Source organism: Mesocricetus auratus, unplaced genomic scaffold, assembly GCF_017639785.1.
Source record: "Mesocricetus auratus isolate SY011 unplaced genomic scaffold, BCM_Maur_2.0 Super-Scaffold_100003, whole genome shotgun sequence".
Taxonomy (NCBI): Eukaryota; Metazoa; Chordata; class Mammalia; order Rodentia; family Cricetidae; genus Mesocricetus; species Mesocricetus auratus.
The window spans coordinates 42,971,255-42,998,100 of NW_024429188.1; the positions used below are offsets into that span (position 1 = coordinate 42,971,255).

At 36.5% G+C, this 26,846-nt stretch overlaps 1 protein-coding gene across 1 annotated transcript in view; it reads right to left on the bottom strand.

Moving 5' to 3' along the window:
- The window catches only part of LOC101837990 (heat shock factor protein 3-like), a 62,349-nt gene that overhangs the window by 24,178 nt on the left and 11,325 nt on the right, over positions 1-26,846 (bottom strand). The window contains exons 3-4 of the mRNA XM_005081149.1: positions 10,301-10,431; positions 2,085-2,209 (exon numbers count right to left, since the gene is read on the bottom strand). Of these exons, the coding sequence (XP_005081206.1) occupies positions 2,085-2,209; positions 10,301-10,431 (256 nt within the window). The remainder of the gene's footprint in view (positions 1-2,084; positions 2,210-10,300; positions 10,432-26,846) is intronic.

Consider the following 26,846-nt stretch of genomic DNA (forward strand, 5'->3'; position numbering starts at 1 on the left):
TCCCTGGGGAGTAGAGAGGAATAGGGTGGGGGGTTGGGAGAGTTGGTGGGAGGTGGGGGAGGAGGGGAAGGAGAGGGAGCTGGGATTGACATGTCAAGCCAGCTTGTTTCTAATTTAAATAAAAAATTGTCAAAAGAGATTACCATGCCATTTTTGTAATTGATAGGATTCACAGGCACCACAGTTTGGTAATGGTGTTGGTTACCTCCCTCCTTTGTTAGTTTTTATGTTGCCTTCTGGTACCTAGTCCTCAGGGAAGGGGCATTTAGGTCAGTAATAGCACAGAGGTCTCTGTGTCCTGTTTTTCAAGTGTATGGTGTCTTCAGCAATAAGGATTTACTTCATAACTTTGGGAAGTAACCAAGAGAAACAGCAATGGACTACTGTTTAGGAGTCTCTTCAACAGCCCTTATCAACAAATCAAAAGAGGGCTTCTCATGTCTGGTATTGGGATTAGGTGGTCTTTAACTCTCAGAGCATCTTCAGCACAGATGAAAAACGTTTATTGAAACAACACATGGAATTCCCTGTATTATAGGAGTAATTTTGTAGTAAAACGCTAATGGTATGATTACTTAAATTATTTTCAGACATCTTCATTGTTCTTTTATCCATTTCTCTCTTTCTTCTGAATTTACTTCCCTCCACCACACTAAGGAACAACGTCATTTCCAATTCCCAGAAGAGATCATTGGTACTCTGCTATTTCCTCCCTGTTTTTCTCTCCACTCCCACCCCACCCCTCATCCTGGCTATGGTTCTCTTTTACTTTTCTGATTTCTGTAGTTATTACAGACAATGTACCCACATGTGGATATTTAGATCCAGGAGCCTAGGTTACCTAATTCAATGTCATCATTTTTAGTTCCATCAATTTACCTGTAAAGATCATGGTTTTTTCATTACAGATGAATATAGTATTCCATAGTATATATGTATGATATTTCCAATCTATTAGTAGGTTTTAGGGAATTTAAGTTGTGTCCATTCCTTAGTTATTGTGAATAGAGCAGCAATGAACATGGCCTACCAAGTATCTGTAAGGTATGATGTCAAGTCCTTTGGGAACATGCCAAGAAGTGAATAGTGTTTTGACTTGCTTGCATATAAAACCAGCCAGAACTCATTGGAACATTATCACCCATATGACATATATATATATATATATATATATATATATATATATGCAATGCTTAACATTCAACAACAGACTGACATCCAAAATTAACATGAAGGACTGATTCATGTTCAATTTCAATGAAAAACTTGGTTTCTTTTCAATGTTGATGAAAAGTGCTTCTATTTTCTTCACTTATTCTCCCCTTTCTCTGTTATCGTATATGAAAAGCTTAATTTACTAAGTCAAATACAAAAGATAGACTCATGAAATTAAAGGTTCATTTGCAAGTCACAGAAAGATTTTCAGAAAAATTCAATTTTAAATTTAATACTGATGAGTATTTGCTAAAAACATATCACATATACCTCCTCTAAGGTAAATAATGGATTACAATATTTTCTCAGAGTTATTACTGTGCAAATATCTAGCTAGTTAAAATTTACCTTACAATATTACTGCCTGGGTAAAAGTCTTACTGTCAGAGACATTGCATGGTTGTATTATGGATTCATAATGGTGCCTTATAAAATGCTGAAGAATATTTTAAAGAAATTATTTCATAGGCTAAATAGGCCAAACTGAAATAAAAAAGAATGAAGGAAGAATAGGTAAATGCATTAGGCATGTATGTCAGAGTACTTAGAGAGCGTATACATTTAACGACCTTTTCTAGTTTTCTTTCTTAGTTAAAATGGAAATTTCTCTCCAGCTTAGTACTCATATTTCTGTTGTCTTATATTATACTTCTAATCTGTACAGACAATCAAATAGTTTCGGTTATAATTGAGCTACTGGCTCATTATTAGCAATTCGAGAACTAAATAATTTGACTCAGTGTTGTGTTTTTACTTAGAAGACATCACACTAAAAAGTTCAATGTAAAGTAAGAGTGGAGTTTCAGAACTCTGAAATAATCAGTCTTAACACCCTGGAATCAAGTGCTAGGAAACAGATTAACACCCACTGTTTCATTTGTTCGTATCTGGCATCCATGTTGTTCTGCATGTCTTTCAGCTCTTTCATTTCAGTCTGAATTTTCTGAAGCTCATTAGAGAAGAGGCTGGAATCTTCAATTTTTATTGTTGGCACCTAAAGAAGGAACAGTACAGTCACGCTGGTTAAAAAGTTGTCAAACCATTAACTATCTGTTATGAGCACTAATGAGAAAGGAAAAAAAGCATGACTAATGGGAAGAAGGGCATCCAATTCTGTAAATGTACTTCAATTACAGTATTACACTGTGCATGCTTCATATTATCGTTATTGCATACATTATTATGCTTCCACTAACATGAAAGCTCCTGAAAGATTAGGAGGCTGGAAAGATATTTCATCAGTTCATAGTACTGGCTGCTCTTCCGGAGGACCCAGGTTATTCTGTAAATCAAGTCTCAGGGGATAGGACACCCTCTTCTGGTCTCTGTAAGAACTACGTGTTCATGGTAGGTAGACATGCAGGCAAAATACCCACACATTGAAAAATTAAATAAGAAATGAAAATATATAGTTTCTGACTATACTTCTTCCTGATTTCAAGAAGAATACCTTACACATAGAAGACTTTCAATAAACTCAGAATATATACACACATATGTATTATATATCAGACACATTACATACATATATGTACTCATGCATATATGAATATATCATAACTGTATTGGCACACATCTATAGTACCAGCACTCTAGAGGCTGAAGAAGGGAGAGGGGAGAAAATGCCTCACCACCTCCAGCAAAGAAAGAAAAAAAAACAAAAACCCTATTTGCAAATGGCAGAAATTCTGTCCCTGTCAAAATGACAATACCTTACTGGGACAACAAAATAAAATATATAGTAAGTACTGTAACATAACTAAGCACAGTATATATCATTATATGTGACTTTGACACACTATAATTTAGAAACATTCTGTTATACATGCATCTCGTTCTGCTTGGAGTTGAACTCTGAACCTTTCCCTCCTTTTCCTGCTGGGAGTGATTATGAGAATTATCAGGAAGTAGTTTTATCTTGTGAATAATCTGCAATGTGATTAACTGTCAGAAATAACCCACAGTAGACTACACATTCGCTTTTGGCCTGCTGTGTGTGAACATCTTAAACTATTGTTTTTTTAATGAAATGAAATAACATACTATGGTTATACAACTTAATGCATAATAATTCTATAATAATGTGAAAATTAATTTTGCAGTTGGTGCTTAGAACAGCTTCAATGATTTGACTGTGTATTGTTTCCAAAGGTCTAAATGCATTATCGCCATAGTTAACAGAACTTTATAAAGGTTCATTCATTCAGAATATCACAATATGGGTATAACAAAAGCTTACTAAAACTTTTTAATAAAGGTGAGAGAATCAATAAAAACAAACATTTAACAGAATAAAGCCTTATCAGTAATTCTAAATTGAAGTTTTATATCATACCACTGCTACAAATAGGAACTGGAGGCTTCTGGTCCCTCAAAGTAAAAGTTCAAAATTGTGAATAGAATACACCTTGTTTTACCTGCTGTAAATGTGTCTGAAGAATAAACTGATCTGTGAAACACTGCTTTATAATTAACAGACTGGAAAGAAATTGGACATATAAAATTAAAAAATGATGGTCATGAAAAGCGGTATGTAGCAAACTGGAAATGAGCAGTGCAGATAGTATGTTTTATCAGGATTAAGAAGAGGGAGCAATTATATTAGCAATGAGCCAGGTCTCTCTTTTGATTCTGTGATGAAAAACAAATTACCTGCCCCCTGGATAGCTCATAAACTAGGCATCTCCTCTTCAGATAATATGTATCCTTTCTGTAATATTCACCAAACTAGTGGAATAAAAGCTACCAAGCCACTGCTACAAAAATGTGTCTTTTTTCGGCCATAAGAAATTAAAATAAAAATATGATATCTCTTTTACATATTATTAGTTTCACTCACTAATGAGATATGAGAATCACAGTTCCCCATGTAGAGGTTTTAATCCCAAATTAAATACTCCTCAGGTCATATGTCTTAAAATTATTCTTAATTAGATCAAGTAAATTAAGTGCTCAGTAGAATCAGTGATGTCTGAACATGACACCCTTTTCAGTGGGATTGAAAAATGGCTCAGGGTTGCATTGGTTTTCACTTTTCTTCCTCCTAGAATAGAAACTGTCATTCCAAGATCACTACAACTAAAACGAAGGCTGTTTCAATTTGGTATAAGAAAAACAAAATTTGGTCTATTTTTAAAAATCCATTTTTCGTATGACCACTCATATTATTAATTTTTGGGGGGAGAATAAAACACATTTGTTTGTATAGGATATGTTAATGTCTATGATATGAAAATTAAAATTGATCTCCATGGCTATGGAGGATTAACACCTATACTATAGTGAGGATTTTAATTTTGTGGCTATTTTAGGTGTCATCCATTGTCCTGGAACATCCTTTAATTTTTTATAAGGTAGGTCCAGTGATAACAAATTTATTTATTTATTTTCTTTCTCTCTCTCTCCCTCTCTCTCTCCCTCTGAGCTTTATTTCTCTTGCACCCCTGAGGGATAATTTTACTTAACACACTCTACTGTGTAAATTTTTTTCTTCAAAATTTAGTGTCAAAAGGAGACTTGTGTTTTCAGTACAGAGACACAGGTTCAGTGAAGCAGGCACACAGCGTGAGTGGGTTCATGGGTCTGAGAGGTAAACAGTAGTGCTTAAACATACCAGTGCCTCCAAATGGGGCTGTTCGGTGCCAAGTGGTTACTGGAGTGTCAGAAACGGTCTCAGATGAGAACAGCTGCATGAAGCCATTTCAAAAAGACACTTGTGGAGGTAATGCCATGGCCGGTGTGTATTTATATGAACTGTACCCATCAGGAAGCTCAGAGTAAATGACACAACACTACATGCTGAACTTGGTCTAGGAGAATTCCACCAGACTAGAGGGAAAAGCATTTGAGTCAGAAATCAGCAAGGCAGAAGCTAAAATGGATTTGACTTTTGCTAGTGAGCAGTATAGGCCCTAAGCCACTCACCAGATAATAGAAGCAACCCCACCCAAATGAGTACAACATTAGTAACCTGATACCTGAGAACTGCACAGAAATATTACCAGCATCTGAGACTCCACCCTCGAAGCCATCCCCACTGTCCAGAATAACCTCATCTTAAGGAAGAAAGCGTAGAAGCAATAACAAGATGGCTAGTGTAAGTCAGACTTCTGGGAGGCAAGCAACAAACTTTCTGCCCCATATTTATCCTCATTCATATTCTGTCTCCCACTCCCCTTCCCTAGTCTTTCTTTTTAGAATGCCCTTTCCCAAAGAACATAGGCTGGCAAGGTTTGCATATCTAGTTTCTCAATTAAGCTTTAGTAAGACTTCTTGTTCCTTTTGCATATATTTTCTCCTCATGTTTCCTTAAACAAACATAAAACATTACTACTCTTAACCTGAATTCTTTCTGTTGCTATTACTGTTGTTACTTGTTTATTTTTCTTTCCACCTATATAAAAAGCAACCAATATGTTAGTACACACACTAATATCTGTGTCCCCATAGTTCCTAAAACAATCATTGTGCCTGAATGAATAACTTTTTATTTGGCTAATACAATACTGCTATTGAAAGCCTATCATTTGATAGTGTGTTTTTAGGCAATATTGTAACTTCAGGGGGATACTAATGATCAAATCTGGAGTCCTCATTAGCAGTCTTGCAGATAAAAACAATACCTCAACCATATAACTACATAGCTCCACTTATAATGACCAAAAATTGCCCCTGAAATAATAAGAATTAGTTACATGAAATTTCAGTTAGGTGACTCAAAAATATGGTTAAAATATGCTCAAAGAAACTAAGGAAGACAAACTGAAGGAATTCTAATAGGACTCAAATAGTTCAAGGAAATAATAAAGTAAATATAACTTATGAAAAAGAATCCAACTATAGCAACATTGAAGAAAAACAAAACTGAAATATTGGAAAAGAAAAATGCAAACTAAATGAAAATATCTATAGAATGACAACAGCAGAATGTTTCAAAGACAGGATATAGTACTTGTGCTTTAAATTAAGTGGAGGAATTAGAATATTCCAAAAAGGTCCCAGATGAATTAGTCCAAAAGTATGGCTGACACACTCAGGATATATATCATGTAAGATAACATCAAATCTAAGAATTGTTAGTATAAAGAGGAAGAAATTTTGATTTTGAAGGTATAGTAAATGTTTTCAGAAAAATCACTGCAGAAAAATTCCCAGAGTTTTGAAAAGAGATGACAATCTAGATATAGGAAGCATTTAAGAAACAAACAGAAAATGGTCAAGAAAGAACTACATTTCAACTGAAACACTAACTACAGACACCAAAAAGAAAGAAGCACAAGAGATATCACCTACAAATACAGACTTGTGAGAGTAACAGTAGCAGTGGGGAAAAAATCTAAAAACCAGGAGATGATATAGCTCAAGTTCTGAAAGACAACTACCATCCCAAAATATTGCATGGAGCAAAACTATTTGTAAAAATTTAAAAGAAAAGGAAACCTTTTCATGATAAAATCAATCTAAAGGCATTCATGACTAAGCCAGTTCTATTGAAGATACTTCAGAGAGTCCTTTGGAATAAAAAGGAAGACATTCATAGGGCCACAGGAAAAATAAACGACATTTGTATAATAGGTAGAGGAATAAGAAAAGCCCCAAACCACAAAACAATAAAATATTAGGAATTAACACACATCTTTCAACAATAACTCTTGATTATGAAGGGTATTAACTCCCTGGGAAAAATGCAAAGACTAAAAGATTAGGTTAAAAGCAAGATTTATTGATTTCTTGCTTCCAAACAAATGACAATTCTTAAGGTGAAAGGGTGGAAATTCTTTTTTTTCCCTAAGCAAATGGAACAGAAAAAACCTCTGTCATTGGTTTTATGCATAATAATTAAAACAGAAAATATACAGAACAAAAAGGCACAGAAAGCAGCAAGAGAAAATCTATGCATCACATATACAGAAAAATCCATCAGAATAGCAGTTGATTTCTCAATGGAAACTTTGAAAGCAAGAAAAGGTTGAAATAATGTAATTCAAGTTCTAAAGAAACACAGATACCAATCTATACTAGAGTATCCAGGAAAGCTATCTGTCATAATCGAGGGAGAAAGAAAAACAAATCTACCATATAAACAACCTAAGAGAATTCATATTCATTAAGCCAGGAGTACAGAGTATATTAGAATATTGGAAACAGTACTTTAAGCTGAAGAGGGGATTAAGCATAGCTGAAACACCATAGAAAGAAAATACATAGAGATATAATTACTGAGACACAGTACAATTAAGAATACACACACAAAAAGAATGCAATCAGCATGCATCTTCCAATAATATTTAAATATCAATGGCCTTAATTGTACAATCAAGAGGCATGGAATTGCTTAATGGATTAAGTAACAAAATTCATATTTCTGTTGTCTACAAGTAACTCATTTTGGTTTAAAAATGGGAACCATCTTAAAGTGAGGGGATGGGGAAAATGTGCTGAAAACTAGTGGTGCCAGGGAGCAAGCAGGTGTTGCAAACTTAATGTCTGCTAAAGTAGATGTCAAAGTAAAATTGATCAGAAGAGACAAAGGACACATCATTCAAATCAAGGGAACGATCAATCAAAATGGCATACAATTCCAAACATATGTACACCAAACTCTAGTGCACCAATTTCATAAAATGTGTATGATCAAGATCAGTGACACAGATTAATAACAACCACAATTGTAGATGATTCCAATAGCTCTCTTTTTCCAACAGCAGGTCATCTGGATAACCCTCCAATAATGAGAAATACATGACATCATACATCAAATAGACTCAATAGATACCTACAGAATATTACCCCCAACACCAAAGAACATACAGGATACTCAGTAGCACATAGAAACTTTTCTTAAAAAGGCCACAACTTGGGACACGAAATAAGTCTTACAATCTCTTGTAAATATACAAACTCCTGGAGATTTGAAAATTAAACAACTCATTACTGAATGATCACTGGATCAAAGACAAAATCAAGACACAAATAAAAACATTTATGGAATTAAATGAAAATGAAAACACAGTGCAGCATAGCATTCAGGACACATTAGAAGTCCTATGAGGGGAATTTATCCCTCCAAATGACTGCATTAACAAATTAGAAAAAGCACAAATAATTGACTTAATGATGCAACCAAAAATGTGGAAAAGCAAGGACAAACCACATCCAAATGCAGTCAATGGCAAGAAATAATAAAAATCAAAGGAAAGTAATGAAATACAAACAAATAAAATAATGCAAAGAATCAACAAATCCAAGAGCTGACTCTTTGAGAAGATATACCAGATTGATAGACTCCTGGTCTGACTAACGAACAGACAGAAATACAAGAACCTAGCTCAAAGCCTTGACCTCTGTGTAAAAGCTACATTTCCTGTGTAAGTCACTTCTCTTTCTCTACTTCCCCTAACCATATGCCATCTGCAAACTGATGAGCCTATTTCTAGACCTGTGGCCATGAACTCTTCATTAACAAGGTCCCCTTGCCTGACCTAACTCAGATGCATAGTAATTTCTGACACTATGGAAGCTACATGGAAATGAACTAGGCTTTTGAATGAGTGACAACCAACAACTGCCTAATTGGATTTAAGGTCTGTCTGTTCAAAAGGAGGGAAATCATGCTTGGTTCTAGAAACCAACCAACATCGTGGGCTAGTGAGTTCATGGGATTTAGAATATTATCTACTATTTGCATTTTGCAAGACCAGCATAATTCCTTACTACATTTTAAATCTTATCCTTATACCCACAGCTATCACCACTCATCAAGAATGTTTTCTTTACAGAAAACAGAAAGCATAACAGAAAATGGGCACAATGCAGAGATCAATGGATTGTGGGAAATGCAGCTTCAAAGTATATATTACATCACAGCTCCTGCATCTATAGTTCAGGGAACATCACAGAAGAAGTTGCAGAAAGATTTTTAAGAAGCGGATTATCAGGAAGTCTGCTGTGAAATAGTCTCTCCAAACAAACAACAAAAAACCCAAACAAAAACAAAAACAGCATCATTAATAGAATAAATGACAATATGGATAGACATGCCAGTGTCCAAGAAAGAACTTTCATGGAGCCCCATCCCTAGCAAAGAACTATAGGTACCTAGCAACTACTGAGAGAGAGAATTACTCTCTCCCAGTGATGAGTTTCCTAATTGGTTAACCCATACGAAGTGGTCAGTAGTGAAATCACATACCCACAAACAATGAAAATGGATTTAGAATGCTATATTTATGTATTTGTGCAAATATAAGCACGCATTTGTGTGTGTGTGTGTGTGTGTAACAGTAATAAATAAAAGGTCATCAGTTGGAGAGTGGGCAAAGGGTCATGGAAGAAGGGGTTGGAGAGAGAGAACGTGGAAAGGGATAGGTATAAGAAATATACTTTTGTTTTAATTAAAATGTATAAAATAAAATTTAAATCAAAAAATGAATATTAAGTGAAAAAATCAATCATTGTGATTTATCTAAAGTCAATATATTACAGAGATATCTCTGAATGGATGTCATTTTCAGCCCTGTTCATAATAGTTAACTTATGGAAGCCAACTAGGTGTGCAGCAACAGAAACTATTGCATATATGCACAATGGGAGTTCTTTTCAACTTCAAAGAAGAATGAAGTTTTGTTGTTTGAAGAAAAATGGATGTAACTAAATAGAATCATATTCAAAGGATAGAGTTAAGCTGTATGTGGTAGCGCACACCTTTATTCCCAGCAATTGGGAGAAAGAGGCAGATGGATCACTGTGAGTTTGAGGCAGATAAAATCTGCAGTTATTTTCTTTAGTATTCAACATTCAAGTTCCTATTCCATAATCTATCCTAGCCTCCTCTGCTTATTTCCTAAAATATTGTATAAATATCTACATGTAAAAAAGACACAGGAAAATAAAATAGAGCACAAATTTTAGGGGTAAACTAATACCTAAACATTATGTTTACAGGAACCCAAAAATGTGTCTAGCCACCAGTTCCCAGTTCCAGTAGCTTCATCCTAAGAGAAATCATGAAATATTTAGAGTAAGTAAGAACTGAATGCTACACTAAATCCTAGAGAAAAGTATAAGACAGAGGTTCCCTTCCTACCTTCCGCTTAATGTTTTCAAGAAGACAGGATCCTCCTTTTTTGAAGAGTGGATGCTGAAATTCCATAGGTATTTTCTTCTCATTGCTGTTATTTTCACTTGGCAGTGCAGTAGTCGTCTTTCGGAAACCATCTAATATAAAGAACAAAAATCAAAATTAAACAATAATAATGAATGTCATACGGTAGATTCTAACAAGAAATTTGGAAGGATCAGAACAAGCAATATTCAAAATGTTTGAAGGTAATAAAAGATAAATTGTAGCTTAATATCAAACTTGGATACTACCAACTCTTGTTCTTTGTGTCCATGGTGTGTATGTGTGTGTGTGTGTGTGTGTGTGTGTGTGTGTGTGTGTGTGTGTGTGTGCGTGTGTACATGTAATGTACATAAGTATCTGAGCTGGTATGGTCTTCTGTATGGGAGCATGTAGAGATGCTATGTTGTCTTCTTCAATCCCCTTTCCACTTTTTTTTGAGGCAGTATCTCTTGTTGAACTTGCAATTTGCTGTTATGTTTAAACTGGCTGACTAAGTGAGTTCCTTAAATCTGCCTATCTCTGTCCTCTGCCCCTCAGTGCTGGGATTTAAGATGTACAATATCCACTTGACTTTTATATTGTTCAAGGGAGTCTGAACCTATTCTCTCACACTTGCACAAGGACTCTATCAACTGAGCTGTCTTCCTAGTACCAGAATTTGAGATCTAATTTGTTTAATTTAAATTGATTCTACACAACTTGGCAGTGATTCTAGAATCCAGACAAATAAGGATAAGTTATTATATATTTACATGTATATTTATATATAATATTCAACCCTCATTTTAACCAACAGATTCCAATTTTCCAACCATTGACTAAATGCCAAGATACACAATATCTCACATATTTCCAAGTGTGGGTAATACCATTTGATCTGGGTTTTATCTTCTTTTGGTGTCATTGTAATTTTTTGGAAAGTACTGAAAAAGAAGACAGTATGAAAAACATATGGAATCAAACAAAAATCCTAAACTTCAAAACAAGACAGGATTGCTAAAAAATCAATCCTGACTAATAAAAGAACTGCTGGAGCTATCTCCATCCCAGATTTAAAGTTGTACTACAGAGTTATAGCAATAAAAAACAACATGGTGGTACACAAAAACAGACATGTTGATTAATGGAACTGAATTGAAGACCTAGACATAAACCCACACCTATGGGATACCCGCTTTTTGGCAATGAAGACAAAATTAGACACTGAAATAAAAGACAATATCTTCAACAAATGCTTCTGGGGAAAGTGGATGTCTTCATGTAGAAGAAAACAAATAGATTTATAACTATTACCATGTACAAAACTCAAATCCAAATGGATCAAACACCTCAACATAAAATCAGATACACTGAACCTGGTAAAAGACAAAGTAGGGAGCAGCTTTGAATGAATTATCACAGGAGACAACTTCCTGAACAGAATGTGGATAGTGCAGGTACTAAGATCAACTATTAATAAATAGGACCTTATGAAACTGAAAAGCTTCTGTGAGGCAAATGACACTGTACTAGTCTATAGAATAGAAAAAAATTTTCCAAGTCCCCATTCAATAGAAGGCTAATATCCAAAATATATAAATAACTCAAGAGACTAGGTGCCAAAAAATCCTCAAATAATCCAATTTAAAAATGAGGTACAGATCTAAAGAGAAAATTTTAAATTGAGGAGTCTCAAATGGCTGAGAAACACTCACTTAAAGAAATGTTCAACATCCTTAGACAGCAGGTAAATGCAAATCTAACCTTTCTTTGAGATTTCATCTTACACATTTCAGAATGGTTAAGATCAATAACACAATTGGTAGCTCATTCTGGCAAGGATTTGGAACAAGGGAAACACTCCACCATTGCTGGTGGGAGCATAAAGTTGTACAGTCACTTTGGAAATCAATATAGCAGTTACTTAGAAAGATGGAAATCATTAGACTTCATGATCCTGTTATATAATTCTTGGACATATACCTAAAGGACACTTGCTCAGCTGTGTTCATTGCTGCTCTATTCATGACAGTCAGAAACTTGACTCAAGAATGGATAAAGAAAATGTGGTGCATATACACAATGAGGTATTTTCAGCTGTTAAAAAATGATGTCAGAAATTTTGAAGACAAATGGTTGGAACTAGAAATAAATAATCCCGAGTGAGATAATCCAGACCCAGAAAGATAAATGTGGTATGTATTCGTTTATATTGTGGACATTAGCTGTTAAGTAAATTATAAATGAGCTACAATCCATAGACCCAGAGAAGTTAGGAATAAAGAAAAAGACTAGGGATAACACATGGATCTTTATAGGAGGGGAAATAAAATAGATTTTATGGGTGGACTGGGGATGGGGTGCTGAAATGGGAGGGTTATGTGGGGAGGGTGAGAGGATACAGCATTGAAGGAGGGAATGCAGGAAGAGAAACCTAGAATTGGGGAACATTTGAGGGATGGTCTGAAAACCCAGTGCAGTGGCAGCTTCCTAAAATATATGAAGGTAATCCTAATAAATTATCCAAATAATGAGGGAGATGGAGGTCCAATTGTCAGCTCTTGTCACCAAATGAAGCTTCCAGTACTGAGAGTTGGTTACATTCAATTGAGTTGTTGGCCAAAGAGGGTCCATGGAAGTGCCCAAGCACACAAGGCTATTGCCAAGATTAATAGGTTGCTCTCTCCAAACTGATGGCAAGACCCCACTGCTGAAGATAAAACCCATACAACTCATTGAACATGGAAATATCAAGCTTATGCCTATGTACCATTATCCCTATATTATAGTGTCTTTGGTGCAGGAAGGTACTCTGCAGGCTACCAAAAGAGAAATGTAAACACCAACCCATCCATAGACCCTTTGATCTACACTCTATCCTCCCTGAAAAATACGCTAGGGCAATCGTCGCAAAAACCAATGCCTAATTTTATTTAAGGCCCACTACATGAGATGGAACCCACACCCAATACTGCTTATGTGACTAAGAATCAGAGACTAGATATCCCAGAGACACAGGGTAAAATCAAATACTACTGCTCTGAAAAAGTAACAAAAATAATTCCTAATAATATTGTGATATACTCATAGATCAGTGCCTTTCTCAGCCATCATCAGAGAAGCATCCTCTTGCAGTAGATGGGAATACTCACATCCAGACATTAAGCAGAGAGAAAGACCTTGCAATCCATAGCTCTAAATGGAATGTTTCCATCAAATCCCTCCCCCCCTAGAACTCAGAAAACCCATCAGAAAATGAAGCTGAAAGAGTTTAATAACCAGAGGTGACGGAGGTCTCCAGGAAAGCAAAGCTTATATGAACTCATAGGGACTGAAGTAGCAAGTACAGGGCCAGCATGGGTCTGCACCAGGTCCTCTGTGTATATATTATAGCTTTCATTTCAGTATTTTTATGGGACTCCTGACTGTGTGCTTGGGTGAATCTCTGATTCTTGTGCCTTTTTGTGGGGCTCTTTTCCTTCTGTTGGGTTGCGTTGTCCAAATACAATGTGATTGTTTTTATTTTATCATAAGTTTTATTTTTTCATGTTTGGTTGTTATCTCTTGGAAGCCTGCTCTTTTATAATAAGAGAAAGAAAGTGAGTGCATCCATATAGGAGGAGAAGAGGGAGGGTAAACTGTAATAAATATATGTTGTATAAGAAAAGAATATATGCTGGGCATTGGTGGTACATACCTTTAATCCCAGCACTCAGGAGGCAGAAGCAGGCAGATCTCTGTGAGTTAGAGGCCAGCCTGGTCTACAGAGTGAGTGCCAGGATAGGTTCCAAAGCTACACAGAGAAACCCTGTCTTGAAAAACAAAAAGAAAAGAAAAGAATGTATTTTTAATTAAGAGAAACTACAAAAATAAGTAAATAAATAATTGAAAAAAAGAAAAAGGAAGAAAAACAAAAAGATCTGGAGATATGACAAACTAGGTCATAAACTCTAAAGCAGTAACAACAACAATAAACACCCTAACCAAATTTAAAAATTAATATATATGTGTGTATATAAATATTGAACTAAAGATTTATCAAAAGAATAGTGTGTGTGTGTGTGTGTGTGTATGTGCACATGCATGTGTGCATGGGAATACTCCACTGGATAGACAAAGAAATATTGAGAAAAAAGAATAATGTTGGAATAACTATCATATCTCTTCTTGGGTGATATTGTAGAGACAAAATAGTTAAACAGCACAGCACTGGCAGAAAACTGGGCCAATGTCATAGCATTGAAGATTCAGATCCAGATCCATGCAATTATTGCTACCTGGCTTTCTACAAAAATGCTCACTGGAAGAAAGACAGATTCTTCCACAAATGGTCTACAGAAACTCAATGTCCACATGTAGAATGGAATTAGACCCATTTCTAGTACCCTGCACATAATGTCAATTTGAAGCAGGTCAAAGACATTAATGTGAAACCTGAATCCTTAAAGTACTAGAAAAGATGCACTCTAAATAGAACTCCATTCTTTCAACATTTTTTTACAGATTCAATAAAACTGCAATCAAAATCCACATGAATTAATGCCAACAATAGACAAATAGAACATTCTGAAACTAAAAAGCTTGTTTATATGTTGATTTTGTATCTTGCAACTTTGTGGAAAGTGCAGTAAGTTCTAGGAATTTTCTGGCAGAGTCCTTGGCATCTTTTATAGTATCACATCATCTCCAAATAGTGATAATTTGACTGCTTCTTTTCATATCTGTATGCTTTTGTTTTAATTATCTTGTTTTGTGCTCTGGCTAGAACTTTGAGCACTATTTTAAATAGGAGTAAAGACAGCAGTCTTTTGTTCCTGATTTTAATAGGGTTGGTTCAAGTTTTTCTTCGTTTAAAGGTGTGAATTTGTCATATATGGCCTGTAATATGTTGAGGAATGTTCCCTCCAGTTCTATTTTCTCTGGCACTTTAACCATGAAGAGGATGTTGCATTTCTGGCCTCTGTTGAGGAATGCATGAGAATTTTGACTTTAATACATTTATCAGTTTGAATATGTTCTGTAGTGTTAGGGACTATCCTGTAGATATCTGCTGTGTCCATTTTGGTCTCTGACATTTAACTCCGATATTTTCTTGTATGTTTCTTTTTTTCTTTCTAGATATCCTGTCCATTTGTGACAGTATTGTATCAAAGTCATCCCCTCTTATCATCCTGATGTCACTTTATAGCTCTATATCTACCAGTGTCTCTCATTGTTCTGAAGTATTCTTTCCAACAGCCTTTGGAAGGCTTATATGGTGGTCATACATGATTTGAGTCTATTTTTTTCATAGAATATTTTTCATTCCTCATCAATTATGATTGATAATTAAGTTGAGTAAAGTTATCTTCTAGAAATGTGTCCCTTACAAGGACTTGTTGGGTAGTTACAGAGAGTTCTGGGGTAGGGCAGTGATATGGGCAACTTCAGTGATTCCCAAAGCTAAGAGGAGGACATATCTTTCTCAGATAGCCTAGAAGGTAGGAAGGAATGTGTCCTAACTTGAGGTGAGAGAGTGTGGGATCTCAAGGCACTTTCTCCACTCTCTCTTATTGTTATATTGAAATTCTTACCTAAAGCAATAAAACAAAAGATGAAAATAAAAATACATAAATATGAAAGGAAGAGGTAAACTTATCCTTCTTTACAGACGATATAATTCTATGCATAAGACACAGCAAATATTCCTCCCAAAACTTGAATTTCCAGCAAAATGGAAAGATACAAAACTAACCAAATGGAATAATTCTATACATAAGACATGGTAAACATTCCTCTCAAAACTGAACTGATACACACTTTCATCACAATTACAGGATACAAAACTAAGCCCTACATACCTATAAAAATATGCTGAAGAAATTAGGGAAACAATATTATTCACAATTGTTTCAAAGCCCTGCTCCAAACCTGAAACAGACCTAACCAGGGTAATGAAAGACTTGTATAATGAAATTTTGAAAATATTGAAGAGAAAAGGAAGAAGACACTAAAATATGTAAATACCTTCATACTCATGAAGTAGAATAATCAATACTGTGAAAATGGCCATCATATCAAATGAAATTTACAGAATGAAATCCTTATCAAGATTCTAATATCATTCTTTATGAGAGTAGTAAAAAGGTCTTAAAATTCATTTTAGTACCCATAAGACTTCAGTCACACAAAACAACACCGAGCAACAAATGAAAAAGGTACTGTTATACTTAATTTTAAGTAATATTACAAAGAAGCAGTAACAAAACCAACACAGTACTGGGACAAAGATAAATCAATGGAAAATAATAGAGGAAGGCGAGGACATACAGAAATCTGTCTGAGTCAAGACAAGTGACAACAAACAGACACATGTTGCACCTATAATCATGCGAGTGACCACATAGAAATATATATTGTAACCATGCCTCGTTGTCTTTCCATTACTATCTTAAAATTTTATATTTATTGATCATGTATGTTCATGCATTCCATATCATACGTGTAGAGGTCAGAAGATAGCTTGCAGGAATTCTCTCTTTCTAGCATGTGAGTTCCAGGAACTGAAATTAGGTCATCAGATTTGGGGGCAAGTAACTTTATTCACTGAACCATATCATTTGGCCTACTTTTATTCTTATTTAAAATATAACTTCAATTTTGTAAACTAGCTTTGTCCTGTCCTGCTGTCTTGTTTTCCCCAAACTCACATTATTTCTTCCCTCCTGATATTTTTCTTCCCTCCTCTTCTTTCTTTTTCCTTGTTTCTTTCTTTTTCTCTTTTCCGTAAAGATTTATTTTTTTGTGAATGAACATCTTGCCCACGTGCAGGTTTATTTCCTTTGTGTCTGAAGTGTCCAAGAAGGCCAGAAGAAGGAGTCAGAATCCCATGGAACTGGAATTAGAAGCCGTTGTCTGCCACCCTGTGGGTGCTAGAAACCAATCATGGACTGTCTAGAAGAGCAGTGGGTACTTAATGACTGAGCCATTTCTACAGCAACCTAGATATCTTTCCTTATTGCTTGCTTTTCTTTAGGGCTGTCTTTTATATTTTTGGCTGTGAGCCTAGCCTTTAATGGCTGAGCTATCCCTCCAGCCTTAGGGCTATCTTTGAGGCTAAAGGCATCTTTCTGCCTTGGCCTCTCAAGACCTGGAATTATTTTAAGTTGTCCAAATTTCTTTTCTTTTGTTCTTATTGTATCTTCAGGTAGTGTTTCCTTATGTGCTACCATTCTGTACTCATTTCTATTTACATTTCCCCTTCTATTCTTTTTCTTTTCTGTTGCTTATTTTCTGGGATACTGTGGTTTCTCCATCTGAGAAACCAGAAAGCCTGATATCAGAATTTCTATGTCTGTGTGTCTATCTTCTTGTCTTTCTTTATTACCCTACTGCCCCAGGCAAGTCCATTACTGGAGCTATGTACATGGTAGAAAAACAACTCTGAGGAGCAGATATTAGGAATGGAAAAGCATTTGGGGAAAGCATGTGATGTAAAGAAAATAAGATTATGAAAATCGTTGATATAGGAAGTGTAGCCCAGGGACTATTACTATCCTTTTGTTTGTTTGTAATATTTTTGTTATTAATTTAGGTATCATGTCCAAATATTATAAATCTCTTTTTAAATTTTCAAAGTATTTGTTTAAGATTAATTTGATGACTTTTTGATGTTTTAAATTTAGTTAAAATACAATTGGATCATTTCTCCCTTCCCTTTCTTTCCTCCAGGCATTTTCACATTTATCCCTTCTTTTCCTACCAAATTCATGGCTGTGTTTTCTTTAACTGTTGTTACAAATATGTAAATGCACAGATATATAAACAAAACCCACTGAGTCTGTTTACTGTTGCACGTGTGTATTTGATTTCCAAGTTGACCATTTGGTATTAGGCTCAACTACTAAGGGACTCAACTATAGGGAAGACTAACTTGTCTACTCTTAGTAGCCACAGTTGCTTGTATTTTTGTCTAGGGATGGAGTCTTGTGAAATTTCCCCTTTCTACATTAGTATATCTACTGGGGCTGTCCTTGCTCAGGTCTTGTTTAGGCTGTCATGTGGTTGAAGTATCATAGATGAAGTTTTCCAATTATTTCTAGGAGACACAATCTTGTGCAGACTCCCTGGATCTCTGGCTCTTAAAATCTTTCCATCCCCCTTTTGACATGTTGTGTTGCAGATATATCACTTTAGGCTGGACATCCCATGAATTGTTGATCTTTGTATTGTGACCAACTGTGGATTGGAATTATTTAACATACAATTAACAATGGTTGATTTGAGAAAAACTGATATAATGTATATAGAGAGTAATTGTCCAGTGAAGTGGGAATATGTACATATATTTCCAATCACTTGCCTGGGAGATCCTTTGGCTTTACCTAAATGGAAATTATATTTTGGCAAAAAGAAACCCTTCAAATAATAGCTTCTGGCAAATTTATTTCACTTAGTATTGTGCAACAACAATAGAAGGAACAAGCATGTGTTAGCTTTAGCAAGAGTTACCAGCTAGGGTAGTAATCCTACACTGTCCTGGTGTACTGGATGCACCAGCAGTACAGTTGTAACAGTTCTTGTATGGCCCATGAAGTTAGAAATACTAGTTCTCCTCAGGCAATAAATCAGTACTTATCTCTGGCATCCAAATAGACTTTGGGAGCCCATTCCACATGAAGGGATGCCCTTTCAGCCTGGACTCATGGTAGAGGGCCTAGACCCTGCCCTGGATGATATGACAGACTTTGGAGAAGTAGAATGGGAATAGGTTGGGGGGTTTGGGGGGCTGGGGGAAGAGGGAGAGGAGGGGAGGGAGAGGGAGCTGGGACTGACATGCGAAGTAAGCTTGTTTCTAATTTAAATAAAAAAAAAACAAAAAAAGAGAAATCAAACAGAAAACAAAAGAAATCCTAGTTCTCAATGTGGCTTGTACTGCAGCTTCTACAATGCCTAAGTGTTGGGATTCCTCAACTCCTAGGATCAATGTTAACAGCTTTAGTACACACCTAGGAAGTTAGACTTCCTTAACCTATACAGCTCTTGGCTCAGGGTTTGAGATCCTTGGCATTAAAGACTTGATAGCTCTTTGGAATTTTTCTGGTGATCAAGATCTGCATTTCTCTGAAAGATTAATCTTTTTTCAATTTCAGCTCTCTTCCTTCTTTCTTGTGTCTACTTATACTACCCATGCTGCTGCTTTTTCATTCCTTCTTCAGTCATTAAGCATGTGACTGCCTTGTCCTGCAATTTAAACTGCTCACAGCAATCACTGACATTGCTGCAGCTCTGCTGCTTCTGCTGTCTCTTCATGTTACCCAAGCTTACCCTGCACTACTAGAAAGTAGACAGAAAAGACCACAAGGGGAAGCAGAACATGGTGCTGTCTCCCATATGATCCACTAAGTCCTCTCATGGAGTATAAAACAGCTTATACAGATCAAGGACAGGTATTTGGAACAACTACAGCCATGTGTTTGAAGCCAGATATTTCTTAAAATTACAATAATATGGGGCTAGAATGTACAGTGAGAAATATTTAAATAATTTTTTAAAAAATCGAATACTATTCTTATCGCTTACAAATGGCCACCAGTTATTGAGACTTCTGTCCATGAATAATTTAGTACATTAACAGTCCAGCTGAGAGTATAGGTGATACAGCAATTTCTTTAGGAGCTGAAGAAATGATCTGTAGCAACCCTGTAGTTTCCCCCAGGGAGCCTGTGGAGTACTTCAAATTGCTAATTTTGCCTTAAGGGAAGTATGGCTGGCTTTGCAGAATGATAAGATTTTTGTTAATGGCGGGTTGGAAAGTAAAGTAGAGACAAACAGTTGCTAATTATGAAGATAAATTTCCCCATCCTCCAAAATATTTGCTCAATATCTGAAGGTGCTTACAATATAAATATAAATCATTTACTATTAATGCTAATAGAGACTTTAATAATGCGTTAACAATTCTTAATACCTGCACAGTGCCTACACAGGTCCCTCTCATCTGTTTCTCATATGTGCATACACATACACAAAATACAAGCACAAAAACACATACAACATAGCCTGGAAAATAGAACAAGCAGCATAATAAACAGAAAATGATGATTTGTAGAATGGTGTGATAGCCAGACTGAGGAGATGAATTCTATTCTACTCTGTTGGAGATCAAACTAAGATTTGGGGGAAAGTAACCCAATTAGTTTTGTGTCATGAAAAGGTAATAACCTGTATAACTTACCAGACAAAGATGTTTGGAATTTATCGAATAACATAAAAATTTGAATAAAAGCAGAATACTACCTAAAATTGTTTTTGGATAGTGAAAGAATATGATGGATGTACACTACGAAAATACAAAATGTTAATATTTTCTTCATAGTCACTATGTAAATAAGGATACTCTCAAAAGAAGAAAAATGGCTAGGAAATATCTAAAAACGTTCATTTTTTCTTAGTAATTATGGAATTGTAAGTCAGGAAAACTTTGAGAGTTCATCATACCTCAGTTATAATGGCAATATGGCAATGATCAACAAACAACCAACAAGAAATGTTGGAGCAGGTTTGAGGAAAAGGAAACCCTATTTACTCTTGGTGGGATTGCAAACTGGTGCAGACACTCTAGAAATTGGTGTGGGGAGTTCTTACAAGGCTAAAAGTTAATCTACCATATGACCCAGCTATACCACCCAAAGGACTCATATGCCCAAAGGACTCAACACCCTACTGGACAGATGTAGGAGGAAAAGCACTCTGCCATTAGCCATGTGACTTATTAGAGGCGCATGCACATGAGGTAATAAAAGGGCAGTTTACCGTACTGCTAACCACACCCACTTTAGGCATGACTAAAGACATATATGGACATAGTCGGTGACCTACGTCACTAGCCAGGCCCACTTTTGGGCATGGTTAGGGGCATGTACAGAGGAAGGAATAAAAGACTGAGCAGCAGAAGTCTTGCCCTCTTTTAGGCTTCCAGTTCGGCGGCGGAAAAATATTCGGCTCATCTGGGTTACTTGTTTGTCTCTTGTGAGTAATTTCTACAATAAATATTTACTTATACTTTGAGTAAGTGTGCCGTTTATCGTTGCAGCATCAGACAGATATTTGCTCAGTCATGTTCACTGATGCTATATTAACAATATCTATGGAATGGAAGCAGTCTAAATGTCCTTTAACCAATGAATGGAATGAAAATGTGTTACATATATGGTATGGATATTATTCAGCTGTAAAAAAATAAAATCATGAACCTTTCAGATAAATGGACTAAACTAGAAAATAGCATTTTGAGTGTGGTAACCCAGACTAAGAAAGCTAAGTGTCTTGAACCCCAGACTGATGACTGGGAATCCAGCATGGGACTGATCCAGACCCCCTGAATGTGGGTGTCAGTGAGGAGATCTAGGCAATCTAGGGGGCCTTGGGCAGTAGATCAGTATTTATCCCTGGCATACAAATGGACTTTGAGTGCCCATCGCATAATGAGAGACGCTCTCTCAGCCTGGACTCTTGGGGAGGCCTAGGCCCCGCCCTAGATGAAATGACAGACTCTGGAGATCCCCCATGGAGGGCCCCACCCTCCCTGGGGTTAGGAGTGGAGATTGGGGGAGGGGTATGGGAGACTGTGGAGGGCATGGGAGGAGGGAAAGGAGAGGGAGAGGAAGAGGGAGAGGGAGCTGGGATTGACATGTGAAGCAACCTTGTTTCTAATTTAAATTAAAAAAGACATAAAAATAAAATATGAAAATTTCAATGAAAAAAAAAGAATGCTAAATTTAACTTGCTCTTTCTCATCTCACATTTTTAGCTCCAAATCTTGACATGAGAGCAAGTTCAAAGATCAGGAAAGTAAAAAGGAACCATTTCTTGGGAGGAGGTGGAAGAGCAGTAAAAAAGGGAATAATAGCAAGACACAAGTGGTATCACTGGGGAAACGGGAAAAGAGGGGTTTCAAACAGGGAGTTGGAGGGAGGTAAGTAAAGGTAAGATAATAGTAAAGGTGTACGGAATACATACAAAATATAAGGAATCATTCTACCAACTACCTGTCTTTAAAAAGTCTAGAATACATGTAAGTCTCTGGGCTAAAAATGCTCCCTCCAAGAGTCCAAATCCATCAATAAAAAACCCTAATAGCAGACATGAGGAGCCCTCTTTTGAGTTGCTTGTCAAGATTGTCTGAGAGGCTCTGAAAAAGTTACAAGCTATTTGCTATTTCAGTTGGTTACCCATGCCCCATATGTGGAAAATAATTCTCTACTGCTGAAAATTCCTACACACTTTGGGCCTAGAGGCCCTTGAGATAAAACTGACCTGGAGGCCTTAGGGAGGCCTAAGGACTGACTTTCATGGTACCAAAGGGGACATGGAAGCTTCTGTAACAACCAACAGTCCTATCCAGCTATGAGGTCTAGTAACTACAAAGACAAGAATGGTACATTAATCCTATGGGTACATTAGTGGTATGCATAGCTTGGCACATAACAAACAGCTCTCTAACTGGACTTAAGACACTTTCAACAAGAGGAAAATCATACCTGATACTGGAAATCTAGAAAACTAGCCAAAGCCAGGGAAATCATGGATCTTGAAGGAAAACATATAACCACCACTATACTAAGCCACAATGTTCTCTAATTACATTCTAACTATTTGTCCTTATTCCCTCAGATAAGTGTAGTCCTCACTCCTCAAGTAAACTCCTCTTTGCAAGCAATGGAAACCATTAAGGAAGACCACAAACAATTGAAACACAGACTTACAGAGTGCATTGCCAACTGATAAATTCATAAAACACTCCTGAACCCAAGTCTTGGGGAACATTGCAGAAGAAGTGGCAGAAAGATTGTAAAGAGAAAGGAACACAGAATTTGTTCTGAAGATTGAGCTTCTTAATAATGTCAGAAACTACACCCACACACTCAGCAACCTGACTAACTAAACACGGAGTAAACAAGGTTAGCAACAATAGACATTCTAAGGTAGATGGGGGAAAGCCCAGAAGTCTTCAGACCTACACAAAGAACTACAGGCATCTGAGGAATGTTGAGAACAGGAGAGATACTCATCCCCACAGAAGAGCATGTAATTTGTTATCCAATACCAAATAATTAGCCCTGAAGAAATATATAAAAGAATATACATATATTCATGTATTTGTTTTCATATATGTGTGAATTATGAATATGAATGTTGTGAAAATCATATAGACTGGACAGGTTGTATCTAGGTATTTAGGAATATATATGTATATAACAGAAATTAATGAAAGAGGCAATAAATTTGAAAGAAAGACTGAGTATATAGGAAAGTTTGGGGGGAGGAAAGGGAAGGAGGAGATGATATAATTATAATGTCAAAAGATAAAAAAAATAATATAAAAGAAGAAATAAAATGCCCAATAAGCACTTTTAAGATTTTCAACATCCTTAGCTATCAGGGAAGTGAAGACTGAAATGGCTTTAAGATTCTGTCTCATCAGACAGAATGGCCATCATCAGCAATGCAATTAACAATAAATGATCACACGGATGTGGGGGAAGAGGAGAACTTATACATTGTTGTTTGGTATGTAGTGTAAAGTACTGCAGCCATTTTGAAAAGCGGGTTGATGATTTCTCAAAAATACTGAAGAGGCTCACAGAGACTGAAGCAACAATTGTGGTGCCTGCATGGTTTTATACTAGTCCTATGCATATATGTTATTGTTGTGTAACTTTGTGTTCTTGTGGGACTCCTAGCAGTGGGAGTGGGGGTATATCTGACTCTTTTACTTGTTTGTGAGTCCCTTTTCCTCCTATTAGATTGCCTCTTCCAGTCTTGATATGAGAGCATGTACCTAGTCTTTTTGTAACTTGTTATGCCATGTGTCTCTGGGAGGCTATCTCTTTCTGAAGGGAAATGGAGGAACAGTAGATCTAGGGGAGAGGGGAGGTGGAGGAGGGAAACTTGGAGGTATGGATGGAGGGGAAACTGTGGTCCGTATGTATAGGTGTGATCCCATAATACTGTCCATGCCCAAAGGGACAGGGACAGGGGATGGGCACAGGTGAGATATTTAAGGAAAGGAAAAGGAAAAGCTCTCTCTCTTTGGAAGTCTGCCACGCTTCTGACCTTTCAGCTTGTGTGTAAGTTCTTTCTCTGGTAAACAAATATATTATATTCCATATTTCATTGACCTCCCTTGTCAAGTATGTACTGTATGAGAAAAGAAAAAACAATAGCAACAAAGAAACAAAAACAAAACCCTAAAGTTAGATATCACACATGACCCAGCTACATCACTACTGGGTACATATTGGAACACTGTGTACCTTACTACTGGGATACTTATACATCTACCTTCATTGCTGTTTTAATTTTAACAACTAATTTTCTAATTATTAATTAGGAAATGAAGATGGAATCAAGCTAGATGTCCATCAACTGATAAATGGGTAAAGAAAATGTAGTAGATATAAGCAACAGACGTTCTCCACTACAAAGAAAAACAAAATGAAATTTGTAGGTGAATGGGAAGAACTGGGATGTATTCTATTGATTGAAATTATCCAGTCCCAGAAAGACATGCACCACATGGTTTCCCTCAAATGTGGATCTTAGATTAGTAAAGTGCAGGTAAATGAAAGTAAAGGAGAATATTGGAGGCAAACAAGTTCAAAGAGACAGTGGGGTGGAGAAATAGAGAAAAGGGGATGGGGATTAACCAAAATAAAGCTACACATTTTTTACTTGTAAAAATGTAGTAAGAGGCTACAGTTGAACACATATGACCTGGAAAAATTAGGGTGACACTGAGAGTTAAAGGCTTAATTGGGAGTGGGGGTAGAAATGGGGAAAAAGCAGAAGTGGAGGGAAGCTTAGCCCTACTGCTGAAGACACCACACACTTTGGATGTAGGATAAAGAAATCAGTCACAAAGCTTTCTCTCTATTGGCTAGCTTTCACAGTTCCAGGAGGTGCTATTTAGGATGCTGGAGGATAAAAGGCACAGGTCATCTTAATCCAGTCCTGAACTCTACATCCTATAATACTGACATGCCTACTAAGATGTGGCTAATTGTGCATGATTATTATCTGGGCAAACAACTTGGAAATCTGAGACCATTTCCACAGGAGTTAAGTCATGCATGGTACTATAAACCTAATCAGCAATTCATGTCTGAGGAGGTCACTGTCCCTATATGAAAACTCTGTTGTTGCCATTTTGCTAAGTGTGGTCATGTTATCAAACTGCCATCACCTAAATATTTTTGTTTATACATACAGAATAATGTTGCTCTCAATGTAATCAGAGAACCTCCTTTTCTGACAGGGAAATTGATTGATCCAGAGAGTTATCATTTTCTTTCTAATCATTTTCTTAACAAAATGATAAGAAAGAGTGAGCATGGGTTCACAGCCATAAATCAGTATCTATAAGAACCTACACTATCCAAAGCTCAGGGGACGTCGAGAAAGAGGGGGAGAGGATATAAAAGCCAGAGGATGGAGACCAGTGCTGTGCAATGCTGTTTTGGACATGACATGGGTGATGCACAAAGGGAATGCACAGCAGCTGTGGTTACCTGCATAAGATGAGCAGAAGATCAAGCCAGTCAACATTCTTGCATGAATGGAGGAAGGACTGAGTGCCACCCCTAGATGAGGAAGTACTGACAGTTGATAGCTACTGAGAAGGGAAAGTCACTTGGGGGTTTGACCACTGGTAAGTTTATCATGCCCCATTGGATGACCCCCACCCATGTTCCTATGGGCAGCATTAATTAGATCAAATGTGCTAGGGAAATAATACAGGAATGAATTAGGGGGGTGGAGTTGGAGATAGGTAGTAAAGGTGACTATGGTCAAGATGCATTGTGGATATGAATGGCATTTTCAAAGAAGAAATAAATCATATTATTTTTAAAAAGAAGGTAAATGTGTTCACACATATGCGCTTCAGTACACAGAGAAATCAAGCTGGAACAGTGTGAGAAGCTTCCTCTGCATTTGCTAGCTTTCCCAGCATCAGAAGTTGCTATGTAGGTTGCTGGGGACCACATGAGTGGTCTGCATGGCAAGATGTGCCAATTAGTGCAAAGTTGTCATGATAACTATGGAAGCAATTAACCGTTTTTAAAATGGATTTGTGGCCCACTCCACAGAAGGGACCTCATACCTGGTACTGTTAATCTGATAAGAGACTATGGCTGAGGAGGTCCTAGGCCTTAGAGAAGTTAGATGTGACTGTTGTTTTGTTAAATAGCAATCCTGTCAAACTGCCCTTTATAATGCATGTTTGCATCCATATACTAGTGCCATTCTTAGCCTTTGAAAGAGAAGCTTCTTTTGAAATGGGAGGCACTTAGTGCACAGACTCACAACTGTTCAAAGTACATGAAATCAATGATAACAGAATGATCTACCCTACATGGGATATGTATTATTACCTGATCCATGAACACAAAGAAGGTAAGAGCCAAAGGCTAAAGGGGAATGCTGAGAAACAGCAGATTCTGGAAAGTATATGGCCATTACACTCATAAAGTCACCACAGCTGTGC